This window comes from Parus major, chromosome 1A (assembly GCF_001522545.3).
Source record: "Parus major isolate Abel chromosome 1A, Parus_major1.1, whole genome shotgun sequence".
NCBI lineage: Eukaryota > Metazoa > Chordata > Aves > Passeriformes > Paridae > Parus > Parus major.
In genome coordinates this window covers 57,800,170-57,827,362 of record NC_031773.1, presented here as the reverse complement: position 1 = coordinate 57,827,362, position 27,193 = coordinate 57,800,170, and the positions used below count along the sequence as shown (strand labels likewise).

The following is a 27,193-nucleotide window of genomic DNA, read 5'->3' as shown; positions in this document are numbered from 1 at the left end:
GTCAGGGGAGGGTTAGGGTGGGTATCACGAAAAGGTTCTTCCTCCAGAGGGTGCTGGGGCACTGAACAGGCTCCCCAGGGAATGGTCACAGCTCCAAGGCTGACAGAGCTCCAGGAATGTTTGGACAGAGCTCTCAGGCACAGGGTGGGATTGTTGGGGTGTCTGTGCAGAGCCAGGAGCTGGGCTGGAAGATGCTTGTGGGTCCCTTCCAACTCAGGAGATATGAAATCAAATATGATATATTTGCCTATCAAATTTTGTGGGGTTTGTTTTTTTTTTTTTGCCTATGACTTTTCAACATATCTTAGACCTACATTTCATCTGTGCACCCCACTTGATTTAAGTCAGCTTATCTGGTTCATATCCAATTCCTGCTTCTCATGTGATTCCTCTTCAGTTTGTGAGTCCAGGAATAACCATATTTTCTGTTCTTGGAATAGTCCTGAGAACAGATTGATGCATTAGAAAAATCAGTTGGAGCACTGATTTCTGGGCTGTCATTTCTTTGCCCAGTCTGTTTTCTAGAAATGATGATGTCGCTGGCGTCCATTTGGCTTTATTCAGTCAGAGAGCTGCTTGGAAAATCCCCATGTCCCCAAATTCTATTTGAATTCAGTCAAGGACACTTACTCAGATGTTAGGAATTATCTCAAAAGGTTCTGGCAATTACATCCTTAGCAACACAGTGCCTTAATTCCCTCCTATGTAAAATTGCATTCACGATTCTTATCCACCTCCTGAGAACATTTAGAACAAACAGCGTTGTAATTTTTTTTTCCTTGTTTGCTAGGAGAAAGAGCAGATCTTTGATAAGAATTGTTAATAAACTTTAAAGAGCCAATATGCTAGCAACTTATTTAAATGTTAGAATCTTGACTTTATCATATCCCAGGCTTTTGCACTCTGTGGAAGAAACATTCTAAAGGAGCCAGAACCCATGACTGGCTTTTCTATTTCTATCAGACTTGGACAGATGGGTTCATCTGGTGGGTTCTTTGCCCAAGTAAATGTATGCAAAACCTTAAATCACCCACTCCCTTTGCACTGATTTTGCAAAAGGCAAAAAGCATACTTCCTATGCTTTAGTAGAGCAAATAGAGCAGGAGTGGTTTAAGAAGTTTTCTGTCAACACCACTCACATTGGGAATTTGGTATTTATCTTTCCTGGTTCAGCCTGCAGTGGCAGCATTGGATGTTCCCTGTGGCACTACTCAGACTCGGATGGATGGCACAGCCAAGCACTGAGACAGGGCTCAGTTCATTGTTCCTCTGTTTTTTGCCCTCACTCAGATCAGGAAGACTGAAGTGCAGGAGAAGCAGAGCAAATGCTATAAAGAGTAGAATTAATCTAATTCTAGGGATGTAAAAGTTTGGGATATTTAGTCTACGTTATTGGAACAGGCTCTTTCTCAAGGCAAGCCAATAAAAAGACAGGGGGGCTTCCACAGGGAAGTTTGTTTACCTTGAATGTTTAGCTAAAATGGAATGAATTCTCTTCCCACTCCACGATGCAGGTGCTTTTCTTTGCAGGGAAAGCTCTTTAATTTCCTTTACCACTAATACTATTCTTCCTCACAGAGATGGTGCCAAACTTACAAATTTGTTAAAGATGTTGTCTGTGTGATGATCACAGCCAGTGAAAATATCCATAAGGAATTTATGTACTATTGCACTTAACTCCTTTAATTAACTGTCTTTCAGAAGTGGGTAATTAAAAAAAATAGTTACAAAGATCACAGATCTTTCCTTCAAACTTAAAAAACTCTGCTTTGAAATTTATAGCTGAAGCATTTTATGTACTACTTTTTACTTCAATGTAGCATGACTGAAACTTAGTAAGAACTCTGGCCAGTTTCTCTTGCTCTGAGAGTATTGTTGAGAAATGGAGGAGAAAACTGTATTCAGTATCTTATGTCACCAAAAATTAGTTAGTCCTCTTCAGATAATACAAAAGAATGATTCTGAAGGCTGTTTTTATTCCTGTGTGACTTATCACAGCAAAGTTGAATATGTTTAAAATGAGGAGAGAAAACATTGCCAAGAAAGAAAATAAAGAAAATAAAGTAGAGGATGTTCTTCTAAATGGGGCATGGCTGAAACATGAGCAAATCTGCATTTCACTCTTTTCTATGGAGGCCATTCTGGAACTACTAATTGACAAGGGCCTGGAGTGACAGGACAAGGGGGAATTGATTCCCACTGAGGGTTTAGGTGGGATTTCAGGGAGAAATTCTTCCCTGTGAGGGTGCTGAGGCCCTGGCACAGGTTGCCCAGAGAAGCTGTGGCTGTCCCAACCCTGGAAGTGTCCATGGCCAGGTTGGCCAAGGCTTGGAGCAACCTGGGATAGTGGAAGGTATCCCTGGTCATGGCAGGGGATTGGAATGAGATGATCTTTAAGGTCTCTGCCAACTCCAGCCATTCTAGGACTCTATGATCAGCATATCTACCCAGCTGGCACAACAGCCTGAGTGGTTATTTGGTGAGAAAAGGAGAAGTTTCTCTTGCACGTGAGGTTTATAATACTGGGGCGGATTTGTTGCTTAGAGGGTTGCCAAGCTTGGATGAATGGAAAAGTGGGAGTGATGGAAGTGTGAGCAATGTGGCTTTAAGGAAGGTGCAGCCCAATAATTACATGAGGAAAGGCTTTGCAGATAACCATGAGTGCAGAGGAATAACTGTTTGTCCTTTGACCATTCCAACAGCATCTGTAAAAGCAGCAGCCTTCAGTGGAGGAGCATGTATTTCCTCCTTGAAAACCCTGGTTTCTGAGTGAAAGTAGAATTATGCTGGGTTGTTGACAGATTTCAGACCAGCAGGGAACATGTCATTCTTTGGCTGTATGAAGGAGGAGACCACACTGTATTTTCACTTTAGATATTCCCTTAAGACAGCTGGGGAATAGGGACGCCTCCATCAGTGCCCCATCACAAATACAGAGCATCTAAAGAAGGAAGAGGAAAGACAGGAGGGCAGCTAAGCTCTGTCTCATTATCTGCACCAAAATCATCCACACTCTCATTATCCCACAGAGCAGAGCAGCTCTGTACCAGTGCCCTCAAGAACCACGGACCAAGGTGCCACAGTTTGGTCGTCATTAATTGACATATAATGCCCAATGAGAAACCAACCCTTAAGAAATTAATTAATTTTCATTTTCCAGTCTGTCAGTCTTGTTGAAGAGGTTTTGCTCACTGTATAGCAAGGTCCCTGTGACAAATTTTGACAAAATCCAAGTTCAAGTGTTTTTTGGTTTCGCAAGCACATGAGCTCAGTGAGAAAGAACAGACTGAGATGACAAGGAGAACAGCCAATCCTGTTATATTTGTCTTTCTTATTACTGACTTGCCATGATAAATATGGAAAATTATATTTGGCTAGAAGGAGGCTGAGAAAGGGAACAGATGGCCACCAAAAGAATACTAGAGCAGCTAATAGTCACTGGCATATTTCCGGGAGAAAAACTTAAATCTGAAGCCAAGCAGAAGCATTATCCATTTTTTTCTGCTCAGGGCACTGTGCATGGAACTGCTCCTGCTATGCTCTGACTAGATGAAGGTGGGCTTCCTGAAATGCCTTCTCCGAATGGAATAAACAGCTCCTATCCTGCACTTTACAGCTCTTGCAGTAATGCTGACAGAAATAGTTGACAAGGTGGGGAAAATGTTTGTGTTCCTACTGTGTTTTGAGTGAGAGAGTGTATTTGCTACGGCTTTTTAATGTGTTGCATGATTTAGCACCTGTATTGTATCGTCTCCATGTATTCTACAGGCTTCATTCAGTTCTGAGAACAGGGGAAGAGAATGTCTATGTGAATGAGGAGACAATGGGGTCTTTATTTTATGTAGTTGTGTATTTAAAAATTTCAAAAATTTTAATGCATTTCTGGTTTCTATGGTTAACATGGTACTGAAAAAATACTCTGATATTTTGAGAATTATGGAAAAATCAGACATCATGTGTCACGATGTCTGATTTTACAGAATGCTGTAAACCTAAAACTTTGTGACTGCGGGCTAGGTGGTGGATAAGGACCTTGTTCTGTTTCTTTGGTGGTAACTGGAATGAGCAAGGTGATCCAGGATTTGAATAGCTGAAATAGCAGGAGGTGATAGTCTGGGATTGCAGCATTGGAGCTGTAGGACAAGGCTGAGTTCCACAGGATCAGAGAAACCAGGAATGAAATGGAGTGGAATAGTAAGAGTTGCTGCAGTTTTCCTTTGGAGTGCATCTCCCACAACAAACCCAGCCACAGCAGCTCAGCTGCTGAGCCCATAGGGCAACTCCAGGCTTTTGCTAGAGAAGCTCTGTTGGGTCACCTGGATCAAGACCATCAAATAAAGCCACTGTGTGGATTGTCCAATAAATCCACCTGCTCCCCATGCAGCCACCAGCAGGACTGGTGTAGGCACAAATGAATTTTTATACAAATAAAAGTTCGTGTTATTTACCCATTTGGGGGAATTTTATGAAGGTTGGTCACTTACTGGTTTTATTGAATAAATTGTCTAAAGAGCAATAGATCCTTAGTAAGTAGGTTTTGAGAAAGGGGGACAAAGAGGATCACAGATTTCCATGGTTAAAAAAGGTGTGGACTGGTTTTGATTTTTCACTGTAAGTGAGGAAATGTCCACCTCAAAATCCTGTTAATCTTTCCCCAGTGAATAGAAATTAAATGGATTCCAAATTCTGGCAGCACATCTTGGAGCCCACTCACCCTCTTCCTTAGCTCTTGCTCAGTTTTAAAGACATTTTTTAAATTTTTCATGCTGTGTTAGTAAATCTACTTAAAAAAAAAAAAAATGTAGTAATATAGACATAACTGCCTAGCTTTTTAAAAGTATTGCTAAGAAATAAAATGCCATTTTGGAGTGAAGATTCTGCAGTCTGCACAGGTATGTGAAGTCATTGTTTCTTTAGTTTTCAGTTTTTTTAGTTTTCTATAGCTTTTTCTCTACAAAATCCTGACTTTGCATTGACTTGTAGTTAGAAAAGCATGAAGCAGTTAAGAAACTACCTTTAAATGAAATGTAAACAACAGCTCCAGAAACTGAACATTATAGCTTGCTGTGAATGAAGTATGGATGAAGTGTGAGGGAAAGTATAACGTGCACTAAAATGAATAGTCTCACAAAGAGCTGGGCTGATATAATTAGAGTTTTGAATGTGTATCCCAGATTCATCTTCATAACAAATATGACTGTCCCTTGAAATGCAAGATACATAGATTGCATGAGAAGATTACCTGTAGATTGTCTGTAGAAATACTCTGGTGCTGAGTTTTCCATGGAATCATCATCTAAAGAAATTCTTACAAGGATATTTGGTGCTCTGGGCAAACTGTTGTTCTCTAGGACACTCCTGTTTAGGATGCAGTAGTCTAGTGGCCCTTTTCTGTGGCATTTGCTGTGCTGGCACTGGGAATATTTTGGATTTACAGCACATCATCCCTTATCCCTGGCTGGGATAAGCCACCCATGACCCTTCATCTCAAGCCAGAGCTGTTCTCAGTTTGTCCCAAATCTGAAGTTTTCCCTTGCAGAAGGGTTTGTTTATTCATTTGTGAGCAGGAAGAGCACACACACAGAGCACCGTTACCTCAAGGGCAATTTCCAGCTGGTCTGCCCAGCCTGGGTGGTGTCTTTTTGGCTGATGGTGAGACAGCTGAACCTGTCATATGGCAGAATTTCCTCCATGTGGTCGGGTAGATCCGTACACAGAGTTTTATCTCCATATTTATTTTGGAGAAGTCTTTTAGAGTCTCTAATCTAAATGTATATGAAAGGATGGATGTGCCACAGCCTTTGGAGTCAGTTGAGAGGAGGCCATCAAGGTGATCAGAGGGATGGAGCAGCTCTGCTGGGAGGAAAGGCTGAGGGAACAATTGGGATTGTTCAGCCTGGGGAAGAGAAGGCTTTGGGGTGACCTCACTGTGGCCTTGCAGTGCCTGAAGGGAACCCACAGGAAAGATGGAGAGAGACTCTTGACAGGGGCGTGGAGTGACAGGACAAGGGGCAGTGGCTTCACACTGACAGAGAGGAGGTTTAGATTGGGATACGAGGAAGAAATTGCTCCCTGTAAGGGTGGTGAGGCCCTGGTGTAGGTTGTCCAAGAGAAACTCTGTATGCCTGGAGCCTGGGGCTCTGAGCAACTGGTGTGGTGGAAGGTGTCCCTGTAGGGGTTGGAACTGCTTGGTTTTTAAAGTCCCTTCCAACCAAAACCAGTCTGTGATTCTGTTCAGGGCAGGATGTGCCAGAGCCATTGTCAAGGTATGTTCAGTTTGATCTCCCTGTTTGTGGAAATGCTAATGTACCTTGCGTATATCAAGGTCACAGTGTGTGTGGATCAGTTTGCACGCAAGCATCCCTCACCCACTACAGCTTATATATATATATATATCTATGTCTATATCTATGTCTATATATGGATATCTGCAGTGTAGTGGCACAGGTGCAGCATCTAATCTGAGTTGTCCCTGCTTCTTCCAGGCTCAGACATAGCTCTCTTTTAGGAGCCCCTTTTTTGAACCAACCCAGTGGGGTTCACTCCAGCCCATAGAGGAGAGTTCCAATCTGCTTTAGCCACGGAGTTTTCACAGTCTAAATTATCCTAGAGATTTCTTCATTTCATTGCAGTTTGTTATTGGGCAGAAATGTACGATTCTACTTAGCATGTTTATTAAAAACTGCTGAAAGCATCAGCAAATTCTTTAAAATGGTAAGCTGCTTAGCACTTCCCCCATGGGTTTTTTTGCTAATACTATCATTGGATTCAATGGGGTTTTGTTATATATTTCAGTAAACTTAAACCTTGATTTTGTTTTTATAAAATTTGTACCACAAGATGGATCAGTTTAATGCCACTTTTAGCAATGTATGGGCTCACAATCTACCTTGTCAATGAGTTTAAAGCTGTCCTTCCAAGCAGACTCACTACCAGCTTCCAAGTACATATTTAAGGATGGCAGAGGGCCCCCTTTGCCGTGGCTGAGCACAGGGGCACACCAAGCATCTGAGAGGCATAATAACAAAATAAACTGTCTCTGCCCCAGCCCACAAAACAGCTGCTCAACTGAGAGAAGCATTGCCAGAGTGTAACATGTTTTCAGCAGCTTTTGTGGCCCTCTCTCACACCCTGTGTTGGCACAGACATTGCCACAAAGGAGGAAAACAGAAACCATGCAGGGGTTCCATATTTTTTTCCTCCAGAATAATTTTTATTAAAGCCTTGCTTCATGTTTGCAGTCTTCCCATGTGGATGCTTTTTCTCAGTCTCAGCTGACTGTTCAAGAGAGGGATCATCTGGGCTCTAACAGAGTTTTCCATCAGGTACGTGACTCTTCAGCTGACTTCAAAAATACCTGAATGCTTGTTTTTTAAGTGATCTCTTATAATAAATGAATATGGGCAGAGGCTAGTCCTCTATTCCCTGTCCTCTTCCATTTCCCCTGTGGCTGTATGACTGTCCCAAATGCCTGCAAGTATTTTGGTTTTGCTGTTTTCAGTAGCATTTGAGGCATTTCTTCTGCCAGACCACTTGTTTCTTGAAGCTTTCAGGAAAAAAAGTCTGCAGTCCCAGTTCTAAGGTTTTAAAGGCTATTCCACAGTATTAGAATAAAAAACTTACTTATTGAGGTTGATTGGCTTGAGAGCATTGCTCCTTTGCTTTTTGAGAAAATATCAAACCTCACCTTTGTTGTCAAATATGTTTCTATGCTTCCCTGAAGAGAAAAATTTCACAGGTTTATGTGGGTTGTAGCTTTAGCTCTCTGGACCTTATTCTGCATTTCACAGTGCACAGTTGATCTATTTCAGAACTATTTAAAATAATTTTCTTATTATTTGCCAAAGAAATAGTCTACCTGAAATAGTTTTCTTTGCTGCTACAAGTGTGACTTTTCTGACTTGAAATATTCAAGACATTGATAAAAGACATACAAGACATTCATAAAACTGCACCCTTAGATGACTGACTGTAATAAATGATATAGAAGTGTTTTGCAAATAATAAATGGGAGAAGTCAGGAAGGACTAGTAATCCTGAATTATTTAAATGATCATAAGCATTTATTTTTAAGCAAAGTTTGCTGAGAGCTTGCCTTTTCCTCACTAATAAGGAGTGCAACAAAAGGTTGAGCTCCATAGGAAATGAGGGGGAGGGAAATAGGGAGAAACCAGTGCAGGGAAGACTTCCACTGTGTCCACCCCTGGTGTTTGGCAGCAGTCTAATCCCAGTTTCTCTTCTGCCACTGGGAATAGAAAATGATATTTTCTGCCATTGACACTTCATGCCTACTTATTACCCTACGTGGGCTTTATTTTCCCTGCTTGCTGGAGTCCTGCTGCCTGGAATGGCTGCTGGGCTTCCAAACCCAACCACCCTTCGCAGCTGAAGCAGCTGTAGCTGCTCTGATGCTGGATAGAAGTGTTCTTGTGAGGAATCTCATTCCCAAAATCATGCTGGATTGCCCAGACAACCTCCTGCTGCCCATGAGTACAGCTGGAGCTGCCTTAGCATCTGCTCATTTCCCCTTTGCCTTTAGGTGTCGGAAGTGAACCACACACCTTTTCCAAGGATTTAAATCCCTTTTGGTGTTCATAGGTGTGGCACAGAACTGCTTGCTAGGTCGTTAAGTGACATTTCCTTGTGCTTTCTATTTAGAGAGTCAGCTGTGGTGTCCTTTCCCTCCCACATCTGGAAGGTCAAGTGAAGCATGGTCTGGCTGCAGACACTGCAAACCCTCCCCCCTTTGAGAGCAGCCTGACTCAAATAGCAAATAAGAGCTTGCAGAGTGTCCTCCCCTCTCTTCAGGTGAGTTGTAAAGCTCCTGGACATCTCGTTTGCCTGGTAAACCAGCGTTTCTCTTAAGTACCACTGAGAGAGTGTCAGTGGCAAAGTGTCTCAAGTGTGTAAGTGTGGGGGAAGAGAGATAAAGTGTCAGAATTAGAGACAAGCATGGACAGATGCATCATTTTGAAAATAACCCATTTTTACTTGAACACATCCTTAACTCAAACCCCACAAGCACCAAGATGCTTGTATTGAAGTGGTACCAGTCAGGACTTCTTGCAAGGGCACGGTGGACCCAGCTTGCCCACTTGTTAGTCCATATCCCATCACCTGGGTTCTCCTTGTCTTGGCAACCATGTGCTGGTTTTTGGATATGGCTTTGGTACCCTTCATACACCTTAGTAGATTTTTTTGTCTCCATCCAGCCCCACTTCTATGAGAACTTTCTCAAAGGATGAGAAAGAAATAAATTAATGAATCATTTAGGCTGGAAGAGACCTCTGAAGAACATCTGGCCCAACCTCTCAATACAAGCAGAACAAACTTGGAGCAGGCTGCTCACATTACTATCTATTTATCCAGTTAATCTCCCACTCACTGGACTCCAGTGTCACAGGCCCTGCTCAAGGCAATGTCCATGATGCTCACTGCTTTTTTCCCACTAGTCAAGCCAATCACTTCATCAGAGAAGACAACCAAGTCAATCAGACACCATTTGTTGGCATATCCATACTGGTTATTCCAAATCAATTTCCTGTCTTTCACTTAGTTTGACATGGTTTCCAAGAGGAGTTTTTCCACAGCCCTCTAAGGCTGACCAGCATGGATATAAATAACATTTCTAGAGAGTCCATATACTGAATGAATCTGGAAGATGAACTTTCTTCTCTTGTTTATAAAGATTTGTCTTTCCATGGTTCAACAGCCTTTAGTGCTTTTGGCAGAATTTGCTGTCTGAATAAGCAGGGTGTTCTAGTGCCCAAGCTTGCTTGTTCTGTCTCAGCACAAAATTGACATAGAGATTACTCAACTAATCTAAAATATATTGCAGCTTTGTCTCTGTGAATACAGCAGGTTTTAATTTTTAATTTTTTTTTCTGCTTGGCAGGAAAATGGAACTCAAGGCAATTTTCCCCAATTTAACCTTCCAGACAGTCTTCCTGAGAGTGATACCAGAGTCCATACAAAACCATCTGAACTGGAGAGCACCAGCATTGGGGTCAAACTGCCTATGACAGCTTCAGGTAGAATATCCCTGGATAAACTGACAGGTCTAGAGTGACAGGCTGCCTGCACAGATGAGGAGTGTGTACAGTCAGGACTCTCAGGGACCAGAGGTGCCATGCTAAATGGCTGCTGAAATATTTAACAATTTAGAGTACAGCAATATGGATAGGACTCAGTGATTTTTAATTATCCAGCTTGGGGAGGTACCTAACAGGAGAATGATTTGACCAATACAAATACAGAAGAGAAACATGCAGTATGAAAAAGAATGTGTATTTATTTACCTAAGACTTAGGTGGGGTAGCTGACAGCAATATCCCATTACAGGGATAAAACCCTTTCCCACTTCCTTGTGGCTGTGTCCCATTTTACTGATGTGGGCTAAATTGCACTTTGGGAGTTCTCAGATCTAGAAAGTTTCTGACAGAGTTAATCTATTTCTAGAAGGAGTCTAGGAAAAAAAAAAAGTAGTGGCCTTTTGCTTTGAAATGATTTAGCATCCTTGCATTGCTGGATGAAGATCTGCCACTGTTTAACAAAACACCCACACATGCATGCAACACATTGATTTATAATGCTTCTGTCTGAATATATATCCACATTTAAATGATGGGAGTGGAGGTGTTAGGGCAGCTGAAATTCTATGCAGGAAGAATCAGGACTAGGAGAAAAGCAGATTTGGGCTCCATTGAATCCCTAATGTCAGGCATCTGAGCTTGATGATTTTTATCAGAAAAACAGGTACTTGAAAGCTTTGGTTTACTAGATATTATTGATATTTTATAAATATGGCAATCAAACCAATAAAAATTTAACTTTTCATGTAAGTTGTGGAGCCTGAGGGAGCAGATAGAAAACAGATGGGATTTTCAAAAACATCTATATACATAGCTTCCCTCACAATTAAATAATTTTTACCTAAGTTCTCTTAAAGGTCTTGCTGAGAGATGATGAATGCTTTATTGAACTTAATACTACAAGCCAGAAAAAATAAGAAAATAAACAGAAATTTGTGTGAAATTGTAGAAGCAGAAGAATCTTAGTTGGAAGTGAACTCTAACAGCATTTCTCAGCATCCTGCTCAAAGTGGTGTGCTCTACTGTGAAATGTTCCATTGTAAAAGCACTTTGCCATCAGGTTTCTGACATTTTATTGATTTTTGGTTTTACATTCTTGTTTTCTGATTTAGAAGCCTTGAAAAATTTTAGAAACCAGTTAACAGTCTATGAGCAAAAAGAAATTTTCAATTATACAGAGCTCTGGTTTCTTGGCCTGGAAGCTAAAAAGATTGAAGGTTTGCCTGAAACCCAGAATAATAATTGTTATGATGATGAGCATGGTTCCTACTTAAAGGTAAGTGGAAAAATTATGGTACTCGTTTTGAGCTCAGTAAGTTTGTAGTGATTTTATGCCAACTCTTAAGTGTTGTCTGTGAGATAAATGTTGTTTCCAGAAGATAAATATTCACATAGTGAAAACATGCCTTTTAAAGCTCAGAGGAGAATTCACTTTGCATGTTATGCAGGGCTGATGCAAGGTAGGTGAGCTCTGGAAGCATCACTTTGGATTTTCTTTGTTACACTTATTTGATGTAGACTTCACCTGCAGCTAACCCACCATCTGTCATGGACAGCAGACTCACACACACACACGAGCTACAAGGAAGCCTGGTCTTTGCTGTACTCTTTGAATCTGAACTCTGTGTTCTTTTGAAGGTTTTACATGACCACATTGCCTACCGCTACGAAGTCTTGGAGGTCATTGGGAAAGGGTCGTTTGGGCAGGTGGCCAAATGTCTGGATCACAAAACCAATGAGTTAGTGGCATTGAAAATAATAAGGAATAAGAAAAGGTGAGATACCTGCTGACCTTAAACCAGTACAAACATCCCTGTTATATAGAGGCAAACTGTGACAAGGTGAACAAACCAAAATCAAACCTCCTGTACATTCATTAAACACAGTGAGGGCAGAGTGAGGAAACAAGATATCAGGACCTGGCCTGGACACAGAGGAGAGACAGCCTAGGAAAGAAAGCACAGTTTCTCCAGGCTCACAAGGAGGTCTCTCTATAACAGTGAATACACAACCCAGGGTAACCAGCTGCAGAGGACTGAGAGCAGGGAGCATCCCCACAAGACTCTAAAACCACAGGAATATGCTGGAAGGCACCCATCACTTGCTTGAACATGAAAAATTCTGTACTGTGGTCCTAAGCAACCTGTTCCTGTTAAGTGTCTGGTTACAAATTTGTGAGCTTGAAGCAGAGTCAGTGAAACAGATGTTCAGCTGTTCCATTTTCCCCCTCAGTGAACAGTAAGTGTAAAGATGCTTTTCAAAACCTGTCTGACTGTGGTAGGTGTGAAACACAGCACTGCTCAAGGAAAGTGAAGCATTTCTATAGACTTGAGAGCACCACGATTTTAGTCTGGATGCTCATTGGAAACCTTTTAATTTAAAGATTTTTTTCAGACAAGTCAAATTATCCTGAAGTGTTCTGTAAGGCCAGTGTATTTAGACTAGGATTCAACTGTAAGAAATCAAAATTACAGTGGTTACAAGGTTGATTGAAACATTTTAATAATTTCCCTACCTGCTGAGCTTACAGTAAGCTCATGGTGTTTGTAGCATTTGCAGAAATAGAAATGCTACCCTGAGCTGATACCACCATTCCCATGTCGTGATATTTCAGATTTCACAGCCAGGCTTTGGTAGAAGTGAAGATCCTTGATGCTCTGCTGAAGAAAGACAAAGATGACACTCACAATATCATCCACATGAAGGAATACTTCTACTTTCGCAATCACTTCTGTATCTCCTTTGAACTGCTGGGGTAAAGTACATTTTCCTTTACACACACCTTGAGGAGAATTGTAGATCTTGTTCCTTACAAGATTTAATTTTTATGTCTTCTTCAGAAGAATTGGCAGCTAGAAAGGAACACTGTCTAAATACAGACTGCATAACTGAGCCTTTGATCACCAAAGGTGAACTGAAAAAGGCCACGTTCAGACTTCACACGGGCAATGACATGATCCAACCCTTATTTTCTGTGCTGGGTATTGAAGTCTTCTTCCCCGAAAGACCTGTGAGGAAAAGAGTAAATTCAGGACTGGTAAACTTCAGGGTATATAAATATGAATAATATCAAATAATTTAAAAATAAAACTGCGTCTTGCTTTTTATGCATCTTTGCTGCAGGGCATCTTAGGAGGAATTCTGGAAGAATTTTGGAGAAGTCAGATCATTTTATTCATCAGCCTTCTTGTAATCAGGGAGTCAAACTGGAATTATCCAGTCTACCCATACTTCCCCAGCCCTTAGAGTAAAACCCCCATCGCTGCATGTGCTACAGCCCCTGCTGAAGATTTGGCATCATATGGGCAGCTTGATCCCAAAGAAACCTAAATCCCTTTGTTGCTGCATGTGAGTCTGTCACTTACAGGCACACAGGGTAAGAGGTGACTCCTCTCCAGGGAAGACACAGACCAATCTTTTCTGAAAGCTGCTATGGAAACACACAAGGAAATGGAATAGCCACTATCTTTAGCTGTTTACAGAGGAGTTGAAGATTGGTTGTCATAGAAAAATGTTTGTCTGGTAAAATTTTCATTGCCTTTAAAATGCCATGAAAAGCCTTTGATTTGTGATCTTTTCCATTAAGTCTTGGCAAATTTAATTCCAAAGGAATGGGCCCTGCCTGCCACCAGTGGACACTCCAGTGGGGAAGGCACGAAGCTCCAGTTGGTCATGTCCTTGCAGACATGTGCTAGTGCTGAGGACACCTCTCCCAGGGAAGAATTTGTTCCTAATATCCAATCTAAACCTTCTCCTTTTTCAGTTTGAAATCATTGCCCCTTGTCCTATCACTATCAAGAATCTCTCTCCCTCCTTTTTATAAGCCCCTTATGGCACTGGAAAGCTGCAGTGAGATCTTCCAGAGCCTTGCCTTCTCCAGGCTACTGGGCAGGGCTACTGGAAGGGGGTAAGATGTGAGGGTCACAGGAGGGATATAAAAACCTAATGAAAACTGAATTGAGTGGGTGGTTATCTAGAAACACTGCTGGTTAAAAACCTTTAGGCAGAAATTATTTACTCAAGATGCCAAAGCAAAGAGAAATGACAGCAAAAGGAGACAGAAGAAAATTTATTTTGGTTCCTGAATGATTATTGTTCTTGGTGAAAATCAGCACAGCTGCTTAACAGCAGAGGGTTTAGCAAGCAAGTTCACTGATTTTACATGTGCTTTAGATCTGGGAGGTGTTTGTGCATATCACATGCAGAGCATTCTCAGGGAGGAAAATAGCTGTCATTTTTCCTCTGCATGAGTCCTCCACGTGGGAAGACAAGCTCTTAATTCACTGGAAACTAATAATGCCTTTAAAAATCATTTCCCCAATCTCTTACCTGCTCTCTGTCTGCTGCATCTCCCTCCCCCACAGAATAAATTTGTATGAGCTGATCAAAAAGAACAATTTCCAAGGCTTCAGCCTGTCTTTGATTCGCCACTTCACTCGCTGTGTGCTGAGGTGTTTACAAGTGCTCTACCAGGAAAGAATCATTCACTGTGATCTGAAGCCTGTAAGTACAATCATTTCATCATCTGGTATCCTGTACAGAATAAATGATCTTGTCCTTTTCTTTATTGATTGAGAGGAACTGTCAGGAGAAACCCTAAAACCCAGAATGATGTTTGTACAGAAGCTGAGCTGTAATTTATTTCAGATTATGTTCATGCTACAGTCAACTGTAATAATCAACTGATTATTACCATTGATACAGTTCATTCACCAAAGCATTCAATGAGATTATTTGGTTGACAAAATGTATGCAAATATGAATCAAATGCAGGTAATAGGTAATGACTTTTTGCTTAAAGAAAAGAAGTACTTGTAAAATTAAGTATTTCAAGATGAGGGACGTTGTAATGTGAGGAGTATTCATAAGGCAGCCTGTTTCAGGTTGTCCTGTTAAGTCTATTTAATTTCTTAGGCATAACTATAAAATTAAGTAGCCTTGTAAATGGCAAAGGAATTCTGTGGAACAGTATTTAGGGTGTTCACTTGTTTCTGGAGGAATGTCTGCCATCCAATTCCCTCTGCTGTATCTGCTAAGCATTCATGCTAGGTGAAATATTTCCATTCTCCTTAAGCCCCAAATTTAAATTTTTGCAATTTTCAGAGATTTCTGAAGGATTTTAATTATATTTTCTGTTCAGGTGAAAGTTTCTCTTTATTTCCTTTTCAAAAGGGAAAATGAACCAATAAAAAAAATAAGTTCAAAGGTAAAAATGCTAGAATAAAAAGGATAAATTTCTGTTCTCACTTTGCTAAATGTATCTTGATTTAGAATTCTGAGAAGTCACATACTGTACCTTGTTGTTTTGCCAATATCTTTGCCAGACCAATTTGTAGTGAGAAGAGAGGCTTGCAAGATAACTCAAATATCTGAATCAAAAACAATTAGCCAAAAACAATTAGTCAATGGGAAGTCTGTTTCCAGGAAGCCACTGACAAGGAATGACGTTGGCAGCATCAATAAGTGTAGTCTGTATTTAAATAGAGCAACATATTAGTGAAAATGTAGTGAGTTAATTAAAGGACAATTTTGTTCTCATTCAACAATTGTACAGTTTCATTAATATATGTTGCTTGAAACTCACATCTGTTATCCCATCTGCCTCCTTATGATACTTCACAGCATAAAGTAGAATATGGAGTTTCTCTGGCCTTTATGCTAGGTAATCACTGCCTCCAAAGCCTGTTTTTCCAGTCGATCCTGGTTTTCCAGCTTTGATCAGCTCCCTTGCATTGTGAGGCATTCAGTATAAGAGACAGGGTCCTACCATGAGCACAAAGGGATATCTAGCTGCAGAGAGGGGATGCTACTTCCCTTACCAGAGCCAAGAGCACCTGGACTGTGGGATCCAGTCCTTGCCTTGACTTTCACCAGTAGCACTTCTCTTTCTTGGTACATGAAGCGTTTCTTTATGAGTTAATTACCCAGGAAACCACTTCATCTTTATTTGGCATCCACCTGGGAAGTGTTCAGTCCTTCAGAGCCCTGACATATAATCACTGTAAAACTGGTTGATAAAGGTAACCATCTGTCTGCTGAGGAGTGGAGAAGGAAATCCTTCATTTAGACAGACTTTTAATGAGGATAAAACTCAGCTGTGCAGAAGAGAGCTGAAGGCTGTATTTGCTTATCAGCAGACATATCCCTGAGCTGGCTGTTTAATAATCACTTCTCCAGCTGGAATTGCAGGAACCCAGTGCTGTACCCACCTGCACCCAGCTAAGAATCCATAGGATCCTGCCCTGTCCATTTATCCCTCCCTTGAGACCTGTGCATCATCACAGGGAGCTGGCATGGAGTCTGGAGCAAGGTGTGCAGGGAAGAACTATGGAGTGTGGCTCCTTCATGGGCCAGGGGCTTTCTGTGCTTAGAAAAGGAAGGTTCTGGTTAATTCAGCACAGCACAAAGCCAAGTGCAGTTTGGCTTTTACTAGATAAGCAACCCTGAGTTTTGGGGAGCTTGCTGGTGCCCTGTCTGGCTCACCTGCAGCCATCTGCATCTCCCCTCTGCTTTGCACAATTGCACATTATTGGCTGCCTCCTCATTTTAGCAAATGTATTCCAAAGGAGGTCGAATTTTGAAGTTCTCATTATGCTGACAAGTGTAAATGTGATTTGCATTCTGATTTTCCCAAGTGTTCACTAACTTAAAATTGTGCTAAATCCCTCTTTTCCCTGTGATTTTTTTTTTTTTTTCTTTTTAGGAGAACATACTATTATACCACAATGGGCAAGGTTCGGTCAAAGTTATTGATTTTGGATCAAGCTGCTATGAAGACCAAAGAGGTTTGCAGAAAAGTCAAGTTGATGTAATTTTCTTAATAAGCTTTCTTAATTTTAAATAATGTGGAAAAACTGTTTCTTGGATTGGGCTAATATATTGACCTATGCCCCTAATTAGAACCTGGTGAACTGTTCAGCCACTGGTGGTGGAGCAAATACTGGTAGAGACAAGTAAGCTATTACCATTCTTTTTCTTTGTCCCAAGCCTGATCAGCTTCTCTACTCCTGTTGAAATCAGAATTGCACTTTCAGGAGTGCTTATCTGGAACAAATTTAAGAGGATAATCCAAATATTTCACTTATCAAGAAGTTTGTCAGGTCCAGAGAGTCTTTCTCTGTGAAATGGTTAAATTATAATTGGTACTTTTTGTATGAATATCACAGAGAGGGAAGTGGTGACTGTGCATTTAATTTAGGAACTGTTGATTGATGCAAATGGAACACCTTAAAACAGGAAAATGAACATGGATAAACTGAATCACAGCATTAGTAGAACAATTTCCTTCAGTGAAACCTGTTGAAAAACAGTTTCTAAATAGAACAGTGGAAAGTGTATCACCCATTACTTTTAGGATGGGATAAGAAAATATTTCCAGAGCCCATGTGAGCAATCCATGGATAGACAGATTTATGATTCCTGAACATATGCCACTTTTCTGTGAAATCTGCAATTGACACTTCAGTCCCAACTGTGATATTTTGCTTCTTGTCTGATTTTTGATCCAGTGTACACCTATGTTCAGAGCCGCTTTTATCGCTCCCCTGAGGTGATTCTTGGTCATCCTTATGCTATGGCTGTTGATATGTGGAGCTTAGGCTGTATCATAGCAGAGCTTTACACAGGCTACCCACTGTTCCCAGGGGAAAATGAAGCTGATCAACTTGCCTGCATCATGGAGGTAACCTTTGGGATTGGTTTGCATACCCATTTGATAAACTGCACCACCAGAAACAAAGAGGAACCTCAAGCAATAATGAAATATAACTGGCTACGGCCTGGCCTTTCAGAGGGAGGTTTAATGCAGCCAAATGGCTATTTGAGCCAGAAGGTTCCCCCTGAGCCTCTTTTCCTCCAGAGTCCCTCCAGCTCCCTCAGCTTCCCCTCATCAGAACTGTGCTCCAGCCCCTTGCCCAGCTCTGTTCACTTCCACGGACACGCTCCAGCCCCTCAATGTCCTTCCTGAAGTAACAGGCCCACAACTGGACACAGATTTGAGGTGTGGCCTCACCAGTGCCACGGAGAGAGGGACAATCACTGCCCTGGTTCTGCTGGCCATGCTCTTTTTGATACGAAGATGTGTACCAGCAGCACTAAGGAATCCCTTAATTCCCTCAGCAATAAAAGGAAATATTTTGCAGGCATTTCAAGTAAATTGCAACATGCAGCTTCTTTTCATAAGGAGGGCAAAATGCCACATCTCACTTGTTGGTTGTTGTGTATCTCATGAAATGAGGTGTAACTCTTTGAATTAATTTTCTATGAAGGTATTGGGTCTTCCACCAGCTGATTTTATCCAGGCTGCATCAAGGAGGAGAACATTCTTTGGTAATTTCTTTTGATTATTTGTCCTTGCTGGATCCCTCCTTGGTAGTCAATCACTAATTAATAGCTCTAGTAGAGAGTAGAGTCAGAGATCTTTAGCTAATTCCTAGGTGATAAAAATACTTCCAGGAAGAGGTATGGAAGAAAAGCAAAAGGATAAAATGAGGCCTATAAACGAACCTGGAGCTCTGTTCTTCATGTCTTATGGGCCTCTAATTGCCAAAGTTATAGAGAAGTTGCTCCTTAAAGATTTTGCTGCTGAAAGGAATGCAGTGGGCTCTGGGAACTAATTTACATTGTTCATTTCTCTGTGTATAATTTGGGTTTGGAAATTGCTTAAAGCGAACAAACCAACAAAGTGTAGGGTGTGGTCTCTAGGATGTAACCAATCCACCACAATTCTGGCAGATTATCAATCCAACAGGGCAAAACTGGAGTTTAAGTGGGATGGACATGGATACTGTTTATGCAACTTCTTAAAGTATTTAGTGAAGGTTTTTAATGTAATTTTTCGAGGATGTCTTTTTTTTTTTTTTTTAAAGATTCCAAGGGTTTTCCTAAATCCATAACTAACAGCAAGGGGAAAAAGAGATGCCCAGACTCCAAGGATCTAAGCACAGTGCTGAACACTCACGATGCTGGTTTCTTGGACTTTTTGAAAGGATGCTTAATGTGAGTTCATATTGTATGCAATAAGCCAGTTTTTACTTTGCTTTCATTCTTTTGTGCCTTTTAAATCTTTGTTATATTTGTTTTTTTATTGTTTGGTGGTATGCTTTGGGTTTGGTTTGTTTTGTTTTCCTCATGGCATCATTTGTATAACTGTTATTACTGAGATTTTACTATGTCTTCTTTAGCAGTGACTTCAAATTTGTTTCTAGCAGTTCAGTAGAGCTTTCCTAAAGGAATTCTAAAGAAACTGCTAACTTGTGGTTACATGGGGAGAGAATTAAAAAATCATCCCACTCTGTTTCACAAGAAGGCTGCTTTCAGTGTTCTCTGTTTGCCAAGTCTGTGTGAATCATTGATCCATTTTGGTTTGCTGGTTGAATCAGAATTTTCAGAAAATAATTTCAGTGGAGCAAGAAACCAAACCTTAAACAAGGAATTTTGGTTCTCCACCCTAATAGAACCAGGAACTGCATATTAAAAATGGTTGGATGCTGCAGAAGGTTTGATCAGCACAGTGCTGACGTAAATAGGTTTTGAAGGATGGAGAAGATCACATAAGATTTTTCCATGGTTTTGTGATAAAAATATAAAAATTATTTTTTAAAAAAAAAAGTCCTCATGACTTTCAAAAGACAAGGCTAAACCTTTTTTACCTTGTACTAATTTTCAGACAGAAATAGTTGAATAATGATTTGTCTCTGTGGATTTAAGGTGGGAGCCTTCTCTGCGCATGACTCCCGATGAAGCGATGAAACACGCGTGGATCCAGGAGCCAAAAATATTCCGGAAAACACAGGCTCCAAGGAAGATGAGTGATGGCTCATTCTCTGCTCTGGAAAATAGAAGAGAGACCATTCGTAAGCATGTTCTACTTCAGAACTAAGTGCATTTTTATCAGTGTTTGGTGTTTCTTTGTGCTTAGTGTCATCTGCCTGGAGTAAGGGGAGGTGAAAGTGTGGAGATAGTGGATGGCCACTGAAATGAGGTGGGTAAAGGCACCATTCCTCAGCTGTGTAGAGCTGCATGCCTCATGTTTTAGTTCAGCTGCCTGCAAAAAGACTGAAAGTGCTGAAGAGTCTCATGGAAAGTCCTTTTCCCTGCTGAGAGCGAAACAGTATCTGACCCTACACTACAGTGCCTGTCACTTCCAGAGCAAAAGAATGCAGCAGTGGGGGTTGTAAGAACCCAGAGAAAACTTTCACCTGATTTGCTGGGAGTTTGTGTCAATCCTGTGTTTTACCTGCTGTTAAAAGTCTGCAGTCTTAACCTTCTTATTTTAATGATTTATTGTTACAGAGAATCTCTGGAAAAATGCAGCTGACAAAGTGAGAAGTGAATTGGCTGACAGACTGACTCCCTTCACAGGCACAGCAGAAAGTGATGTGCAGAACACAAGGAAGCATGCTATTCCAGACAAATATTTTGAAAACCACATGGAAAAGCCTATTAAATACAATCAAGCAGAAGACAGTGGCGAAAGAGCTCTTCCAAAAACTTCTCTTTTTTTCCCACCAATTAAGTAACAAAGAGCACAAGCTATGATTGGCTCGGTTGCATACCTAGTATATTTTGTAGGTATTAATTGTACTCAGGAATATAAGCTATATCTGTCTGTTCATGGGCTGTGCACATTGTAAGTATATTTAATGTTCTTTTTACCCTGAAATCATCTAGTCAACCAAAACGGAATTTGAGAACCATTCATTTTCCTCATCTACATCCTTATAATCAGAGATTCTTCACAACAAGCAGCAATAAAATGGAGACTGTAGAGGTGGAGAGTGGCTTATTCTTGGTGTTATAACAGACTTTTGAATTTCATATTTTCCTGGATATAAAAGAACAGATGTGTTGACTGAAGAATCTGAATTCTTTTACTTAAAGCAGCATAAGTCAGGAATAATTCATGGATAAGGTTACTGGATTTACTTATGTATATAAAAAAAATAAGAGCAATCAAACCCAGCATCCTCATTTTCCTCCTTCTCTATCTTCCTCTTTCTATAGAGAAGCTGCTAGATGGAAACCATTGTCACACCTTCCTAGCAGATTTAGAAATGTAAATTATGCTCTTTAGCTCTCCAGCAACAACAAAGCGGAGTGGTATTCTGGGCCTATTTCTGCAGGGACTCAACAGGAAGAATGGATTAAAGCAAACTGGTTTGATTTGGGAAAATTGTCCTTCATGGCAAGTTTAAGTTAATACTCTGAAAAAACCCCAACAAAAACCAAATTAATTTCTGTGATCCCTATGGCTTATGTGTTTAATTTAGGTATTTGGCTCCTCACTGCATTTGTAAAGCACCCATCTCATTACACATCTTACATTTATTGGAGCTTATAGCTAGAAATTCAGTTGAAAAGGAATAATGAGAAAATTGTCCTTTTAAAAGCAGCTGCTACTTTAGCAGTGACACTGCAGCAGCCCTAAGGGAAAGAGGTGTTCAGAGGTGTTTAGAGTCACCATAGCAGCAAACTCCCACAGGCTCTTTTGCAAAAGTAAAATCCAAAGGATATGGAAATGGTCCTCAAGCAGTTCCAGAGTTACAGGAGTAAACAATCCACCTGACAGGTACAGCTGAATCACTTAATGGTAGAAGTCACCTCAGGGAAAATGGACTGCTATGATTGTCCCCTCAGCTTCAGGCAAATCCTGGGACTTCTGAGGAAACACCTGGAAAATGAGTGACCCAAGAAGGGCAATAGCCCATTATTAAGGGTAATTGAGCAGAGAATTACAAGGATATTTTGGCAGACAAATACCACCCTGCTGTGATGCAGAGCATTCCTGACAATCAGACCAGCTTGCAATGCCGGAATTATTTGTACCTCTGGTTTCAGAGAGGCTCTTTTGGAGCTGAACCCTCCTGGAGACTATAAAATGCTCCCATTCCCATTCTTCAGCAGAATGTGCTGGGAAAAATGGGTTCTGTTCTGCACCATGTTGTGGCACAGCACAGCACAGCCAGGGTGGGTGCACTGTAGAGTGTGGGCCTTGTCATATTTCTAAGACCCTTGGAACAATAATTTACTAGTTTGGTGCAGTTGCTGGTCATTCTTCATCTGCCGTGTCACATTCCCTTCACTGCTTAGGCTGCCCCAAGTTAAAATATCTGATTCTCACAATTGTGCACTTGGTGTTTTGTCTGCTCTACTTCAGGGGCAAAATTTGGGGGCAATTATATTGAGGTGTCTGTGACACCTGCAATGGATGTCACCCTAATGAAGGTGTAAACCTCATTTGATAAATGGGCTTCTGTGCTGGAGCTGTGTTTTCTTCACAATTAGTATGTTTCAGTAGCTCTCTATAGTATCATCATATTATTTCTCATCCCATATGCTGATGGGTTTTCCAAGGCATTCTGTGTTCCAGGAAAAGTGGCAAAGTCACCTGAGCCTGTAATTCAGTTTGATCATGCTTCCATACAGAAGGCAGATGGATGGTATTTCACTGGAGTTGCCATGAATTTGCTGTCTTCCTTTCCTTGCTGGCCTGCTGTTCTGCTTTAATTCCTGCAGTCTTTATGGTAATCTTCATCTTCAAAATCTTTCCTAATAAGGGTTCTTTTGGATAACTTGAATTTTTTTTTCAGAGATGACAGAAATTAATATAAATTACTTAGCAGAAATATCTAGCCCTGAGATATCATCACTGCTTTCACATTCCTCTGCAGAAGCAAGTAGATCATCAGACACAAGTAGCATCCTCATTTCAGTGCTATTTGAAAGGAGATAATGAAAAAATTCTCTGTGTAAGAGGACAACCTACAAAATGCTGAGAAGAATCCTCTGACTCATGCTCAGCTTGAGCCACCCTCAGACTTTTCATGACGCAGACTCACAGAGAAAAGAAGCACTGATAATTTGCTTCCTTGAAAAGCCCAGTCCATACATCATGTTTTGTTTCTCTATGTACTGCCATTTTTTAACCACATTTGCCAAGAAAATTGAGTGTCTGCTTTCTTGTCCATCTCTGCACATTGGTCTGTCTCTCTGGTCCAGTGAAAGGTGTCCCTGCTCATGGCAGGAGGGTTGACATGAGATAATCTTTAAGGTCCCCTCCAACCCAAACCATTCTATGATTTTATGATTCAGTCTTCCAGTTGTTGGGCATTTTTACAGCACAGATAAGTGATTTGGGGTGTAAGGCTGGGAGGGGTATCACAGTATGAAGAAGTGCTAGGGATCCACGTCACTGAGTTGAAGAGAATGTGCAGGACCAGCACTGTTGCAGCAGTGGATATTTGCAGGATGTCAGATACAAATCTTGAGGTAATCAAACTGTGAGGACACAAAGGCTCAGTGACCAAGCTGTTAGAACACTTCTGTCTCCACAACCTCATTACAAAACTGTTGTCAATAACAACCTTTCTGGAACTGAATGCTTTCTGTATCATTACACTTCACCACTGCATTTGGGAGGCTGCATGGGTATCACCGCAATACATCAAACTCACAGTCATTGCAGAGCCCACATTGGTGGCCTTCAAAAGCAGAGACTCTCCTGATTACACCAGATCTACCATGCAAGGATTTACCAGCAGGCATCAATTTCTGCAGCTCTGGGTGTGCTTGTGCCCTCCTATTTGCTATGTGAGACAAGTAAAGCCAGTTTGTCAGCCTGGGACTGCTTGTCTTTGACCCTCACTGTGCTTCCACTGCTCTGAGCTTTCAGGTGACAAGTCTGTCCAGAAAATGGATATGTAGACACTGTTTATATCTGTTCCAAAATACCTTTAGCCATCACCTGGGATGGCCCTGCCTTCAACAGTATTTTTGGCACCACTTTAAAACTTGAGAAGGGAAAGGGGGAAAAAAGAACTGCAGTCCTACAATTCCCCACTCTGTAAATATCCCTCACATGCTGATGTATCTGGCCCTGCTAACCCACTTTGCAAATTACTTATTATAAAGAGAATCTCCACCTCTCCATCCTTGGGGTTTTTGGGCATCCAGGATTTTCAGCCGGTGAAGAAGGAAAGGGCTTTTCACAGCTGCAGTGGGACAACTCCTGGAACAGGAGGATTTGTATTACACAGCTCTGGATAAACAAGCCCAGAGCAGTGAAAGAGCTGAGAAATTACATTAAGCAAAAGTAAAGTCCTTTCACGAGGCAGCTTGTGAAAAAATTTCCCTTATGCCACCCCTTTTCCTTCAGGATTGCATGTATTACTCAACAAAGAGCTTTATATCTCCTCTGCTGCTTCCATATGATCCATAGGATTTGGAAGAAGTAGTCCTGCAGATGTGTGGCAAAAGGCGAGTCAGTTTGGCACCATCTTCCACAAGGGCTATAGTTTTTTGAAATAAAGAGAATCTGGGATGGATTCAGACATGGGAAATAGGACTCTCAAAGAAATGAGTAGCTGAATGTTCTAGCCTAGTTACAATAGGTTCAAGTTACCATGCTGTTAAATACCTATTTGGGTATCAGCCTTCAGACATTTTTAAACCAAATTTCTTTTTAAGTTGAATTTTTTGTTAACATTTGTCCTAAAAGAACAGAGGTGTCAATAACCTCACCAGAATGCAAATACTGTGAAATGCTACTGGCATTGCTTCACCTGGCTCTATATAGCAAGATTCTGCTACTTCCTGCACTGCAGCAGGATGAGCTGGGGAGGTGTGGGGTGGAAGCCGGCTGTGAGTCAGGGACGTGTGTGCTGCCTGCAAAGGATTTCAGCAGTGGAACAATCAGGGCTGTTTCCAGAGTACTGGGCATAGCATTTTCCTTCTTCTTCACCTCCCGAGTTTGTTGCACGCCATCATAATTGCCAGAGAGAAAACTCGGGGAAACTTCACTGCTTTCCTCTCCTGTCTGTCTCTGTCTGTTGCCTGAGGCAGATACTCAGAGGTGCCATCACATCCTGTGGTTCTGACTCTCCTCTTTCTTTTCACACTTGGCTACTGTACGAGCATTTAGTTTTCTAAAGGAAGCAGATTTTATCTTCCTCCCTCTTCTCAGGTCATCTATAATTTTAAAATCTTCCTTGGCATGCTGCTCACTGCCAATCTGCGGTATCTTCCTGCTTCTGCACATCTCTCCCACGCCCCTCAGCAGTGCCGTGCAAACACCACCACATCCTGTTCCACCCCAGAGACCACGCAACTCCAATCCTTGTCACACAGCTAAACCCCTTCTCCTTGTAATTCCAGAAGAGTTGCACATTCCAGCAGCGTCTCAGTTGCATCCTCCAATCTCACACTTTTCTCCATGTGAGGAAGGGATTTTCTGCCGAAAAGTGGAGAACAAGCCATAGTGAAAATTTCTCACATGGGCAGCTCTGCAAGATGCAGATTCCCTTGCCTTTTCCCCTCCCCAGTTCATGATTAATTCTGTCTTTGGTTCATATCCCAGAGGGGCCAAAGTGTCTCAGTTTTGATATCCCTGTGCTGTCCTAACCTTCAAATTCTCAATTTGCATTCTTGTATCCCTCAGTCCTGGCTCCCCCCCAAAAACAGAGTCTTGGGCCTCTCTGGAGTGGACAGTAATAAAAAAATGTCAGCACTTGATTAGAGAACTGAAATAAGAAACCATAAATATACTTAATGTCTAAAGCAGGTCTGACAACATGTCAACAACAAATTGCTGGGATTCAAGCAATCTGTATGCAATTCAGTCTTTTTAAACCCTCTCCCTGAGGATCAGATCAGGTAACTTGCCTTCTCTGTTGTTCATCTGTTCTTCCAACGCTTGCCCCAGAAAAATAATGCAAATGCTTTTTCTACATTTTCCCTGCAAGTTAATAGGAATAAACGACCACGTCCTCCAAAACCCACAGATGTGGGATAAGGTTTGTAGTGGATCATGCAACTGGGGAAATTGGAGATGATGGACAAGGCACTTCCTGGCAGAACTGGTCAAACATCTGCTGAGAGTTTTTGTTTTTATGTCATTACACTGAAAGATCTCAGGCAGCACAAGAGATGATGCACTTTTCTCCTTTGACTCACTCCCACCAAGGTATAGCACATGGAACAGAGACATTTTTCTTATTCTACTCTTCCAGATTGCTATCACAGGAGCCCTTTCCATGTGCCACAACAGTTTCCTCTGATAAGCCCACGGCATTAAGACTGAGCTTCTTTCCAATAAATTTGTCCATAACCACCCTGCCACAGTGGCATAATCAGGGCTCATTACAGAATCTGCAACAGCAAGACAATTTCATCAGAAGAGCCCCTTTTCCTTGGTGAGAGGAGAGCCAACATTCACCCACCCTGAGGAGTTCTGGGTAGGAGGTAAACACTTGGCTGCCTTGTTTTGGTCTTGTAGTACAAAACAGCTGTTAAAAATGTTAAAAGATGTATATGAGATGGCTTCGTACAGTTTCACTCAGGCAAGGTGCCAGGGCATGTTATGTAAAGTGTTGATCTTTCTTACATTTTAAATTGAATATAGATCAGTCGGGTTCCAGCCCTCCTTCCTGGCAACAGGCCCAGCCTCGGGCACTTCCATATAAACTGGTCTTCTCATAGCTGCCCAAGGTATCAGCAAGACTTAGAGGTATCAGAGACTGCAGAGATGATGGTGATGTTCTTTTCAGGAATCAAGAGAATGCTCTTCCTCTTGTTCCTCCCATGCTCTTGTTCTGGCCAGCTTGCATCTCTGCTGCTGAGTTTCCCCACCTTCCTGGATCCTTCCAGCATGTTCTACCTCTGCTGGCACCATAAGGAACAGGAGCTGATGGGGTTGAGCTGCACATCCACACAATTGGCTGGGTGGCACATGGAGAGCCCTCATGGAGAGCTGCCTGGATCTGACATTGTTTCAGGCAGGAGATGCCTACCGGAGTGGCAGCATCTGCTTCCCTGTAAGCTGAACAGATTTCCTCTTCCCTTTGCTAAGGGTCCCCCTTTGCTAATGCTCCAAGTATCTTGAAAAAAAAAGGTATATTGAAAGGCTAAGAGGATTGGGAAACTTCAGCCTGGAAAAACTTAGGGAATTGGGATTTTTCAGCCTGGGGAAGAGAAGGCTTTGGGGTGACCTCGTTGTGGCCTTGCAGTGCCTGAAGGGAACCCACAGGAAAGATGGAGAGAGACTCTTGACAAGGGGCTGGAGTGACAGGACAAGGGGCAATGGCTTCACACTGACAGAGAGTAGG

General features: G+C 41.5%; 1 protein-coding gene across 2 annotated transcripts; it reads left to right on the top strand.

The window, feature by feature from the left end:
- Nucleotides 1–3,350: 3,350 nt before the first annotated feature.
- DYRK4 (dual specificity tyrosine phosphorylation regulated kinase 4) lies at nt 3,351–23,058 on the top strand. Of its 2 annotated transcripts, none has more exons than XM_015628691.2 (14): nt 3,351–3,651; nt 7,242–7,325; nt 8,659–8,808; nt 9,896–10,031; nt 11,204–11,367; nt 11,730–11,866; nt 12,706–12,846; nt 14,456–14,594; nt 16,795–16,876; nt 17,600–17,772; nt 18,359–18,419; nt 18,959–19,088; nt 19,800–19,945; nt 20,385–23,058. In XM_015628691.2, exons 1-14 carry the CDS (start codon nt 3,628–3,630, stop codon nt 20,609–20,611), a joined length of 1,794 nt encoding a protein of 597 aa, XP_015484177.1. In that variant the 5' UTR covers nt 3,351–3,627; the 3' UTR covers nt 20,612–23,058. The 2 variants fall into 2 exon arrangements, with proteins under 2 accessions (XP_015484177.1, XP_015484178.1); XM_015628692.2 differs by having other exon boundaries at nt 3,376–3,651; nt 11,270–11,367.
- Nucleotides 23,059–27,193: the final 4,135 nt, after the last annotated feature.

Excerpts from the sequence above, each read along its gene's own strand:
- DYRK4 (XM_015628691.2), top strand. The coding sequence starts at position 3,628 with ATGCTGACAGAAATAGTTGACAAG. Across the intron at positions 10,032-11,203 it reads ACTGCCTATGACAGCTTCAG|AAGCCTTGAAAAATTTTAGA; the intron begins GTAGAATATCCC and ends TTTCTGATTTAG. Across the intron at positions 18,420-18,958 it reads AAGGAGGAGAACATTCTTTG|ATTCCAAGGGTTTTCCTAAA; the intron begins GTAATTTCTTTT and ends TTTTTTTTAAAG.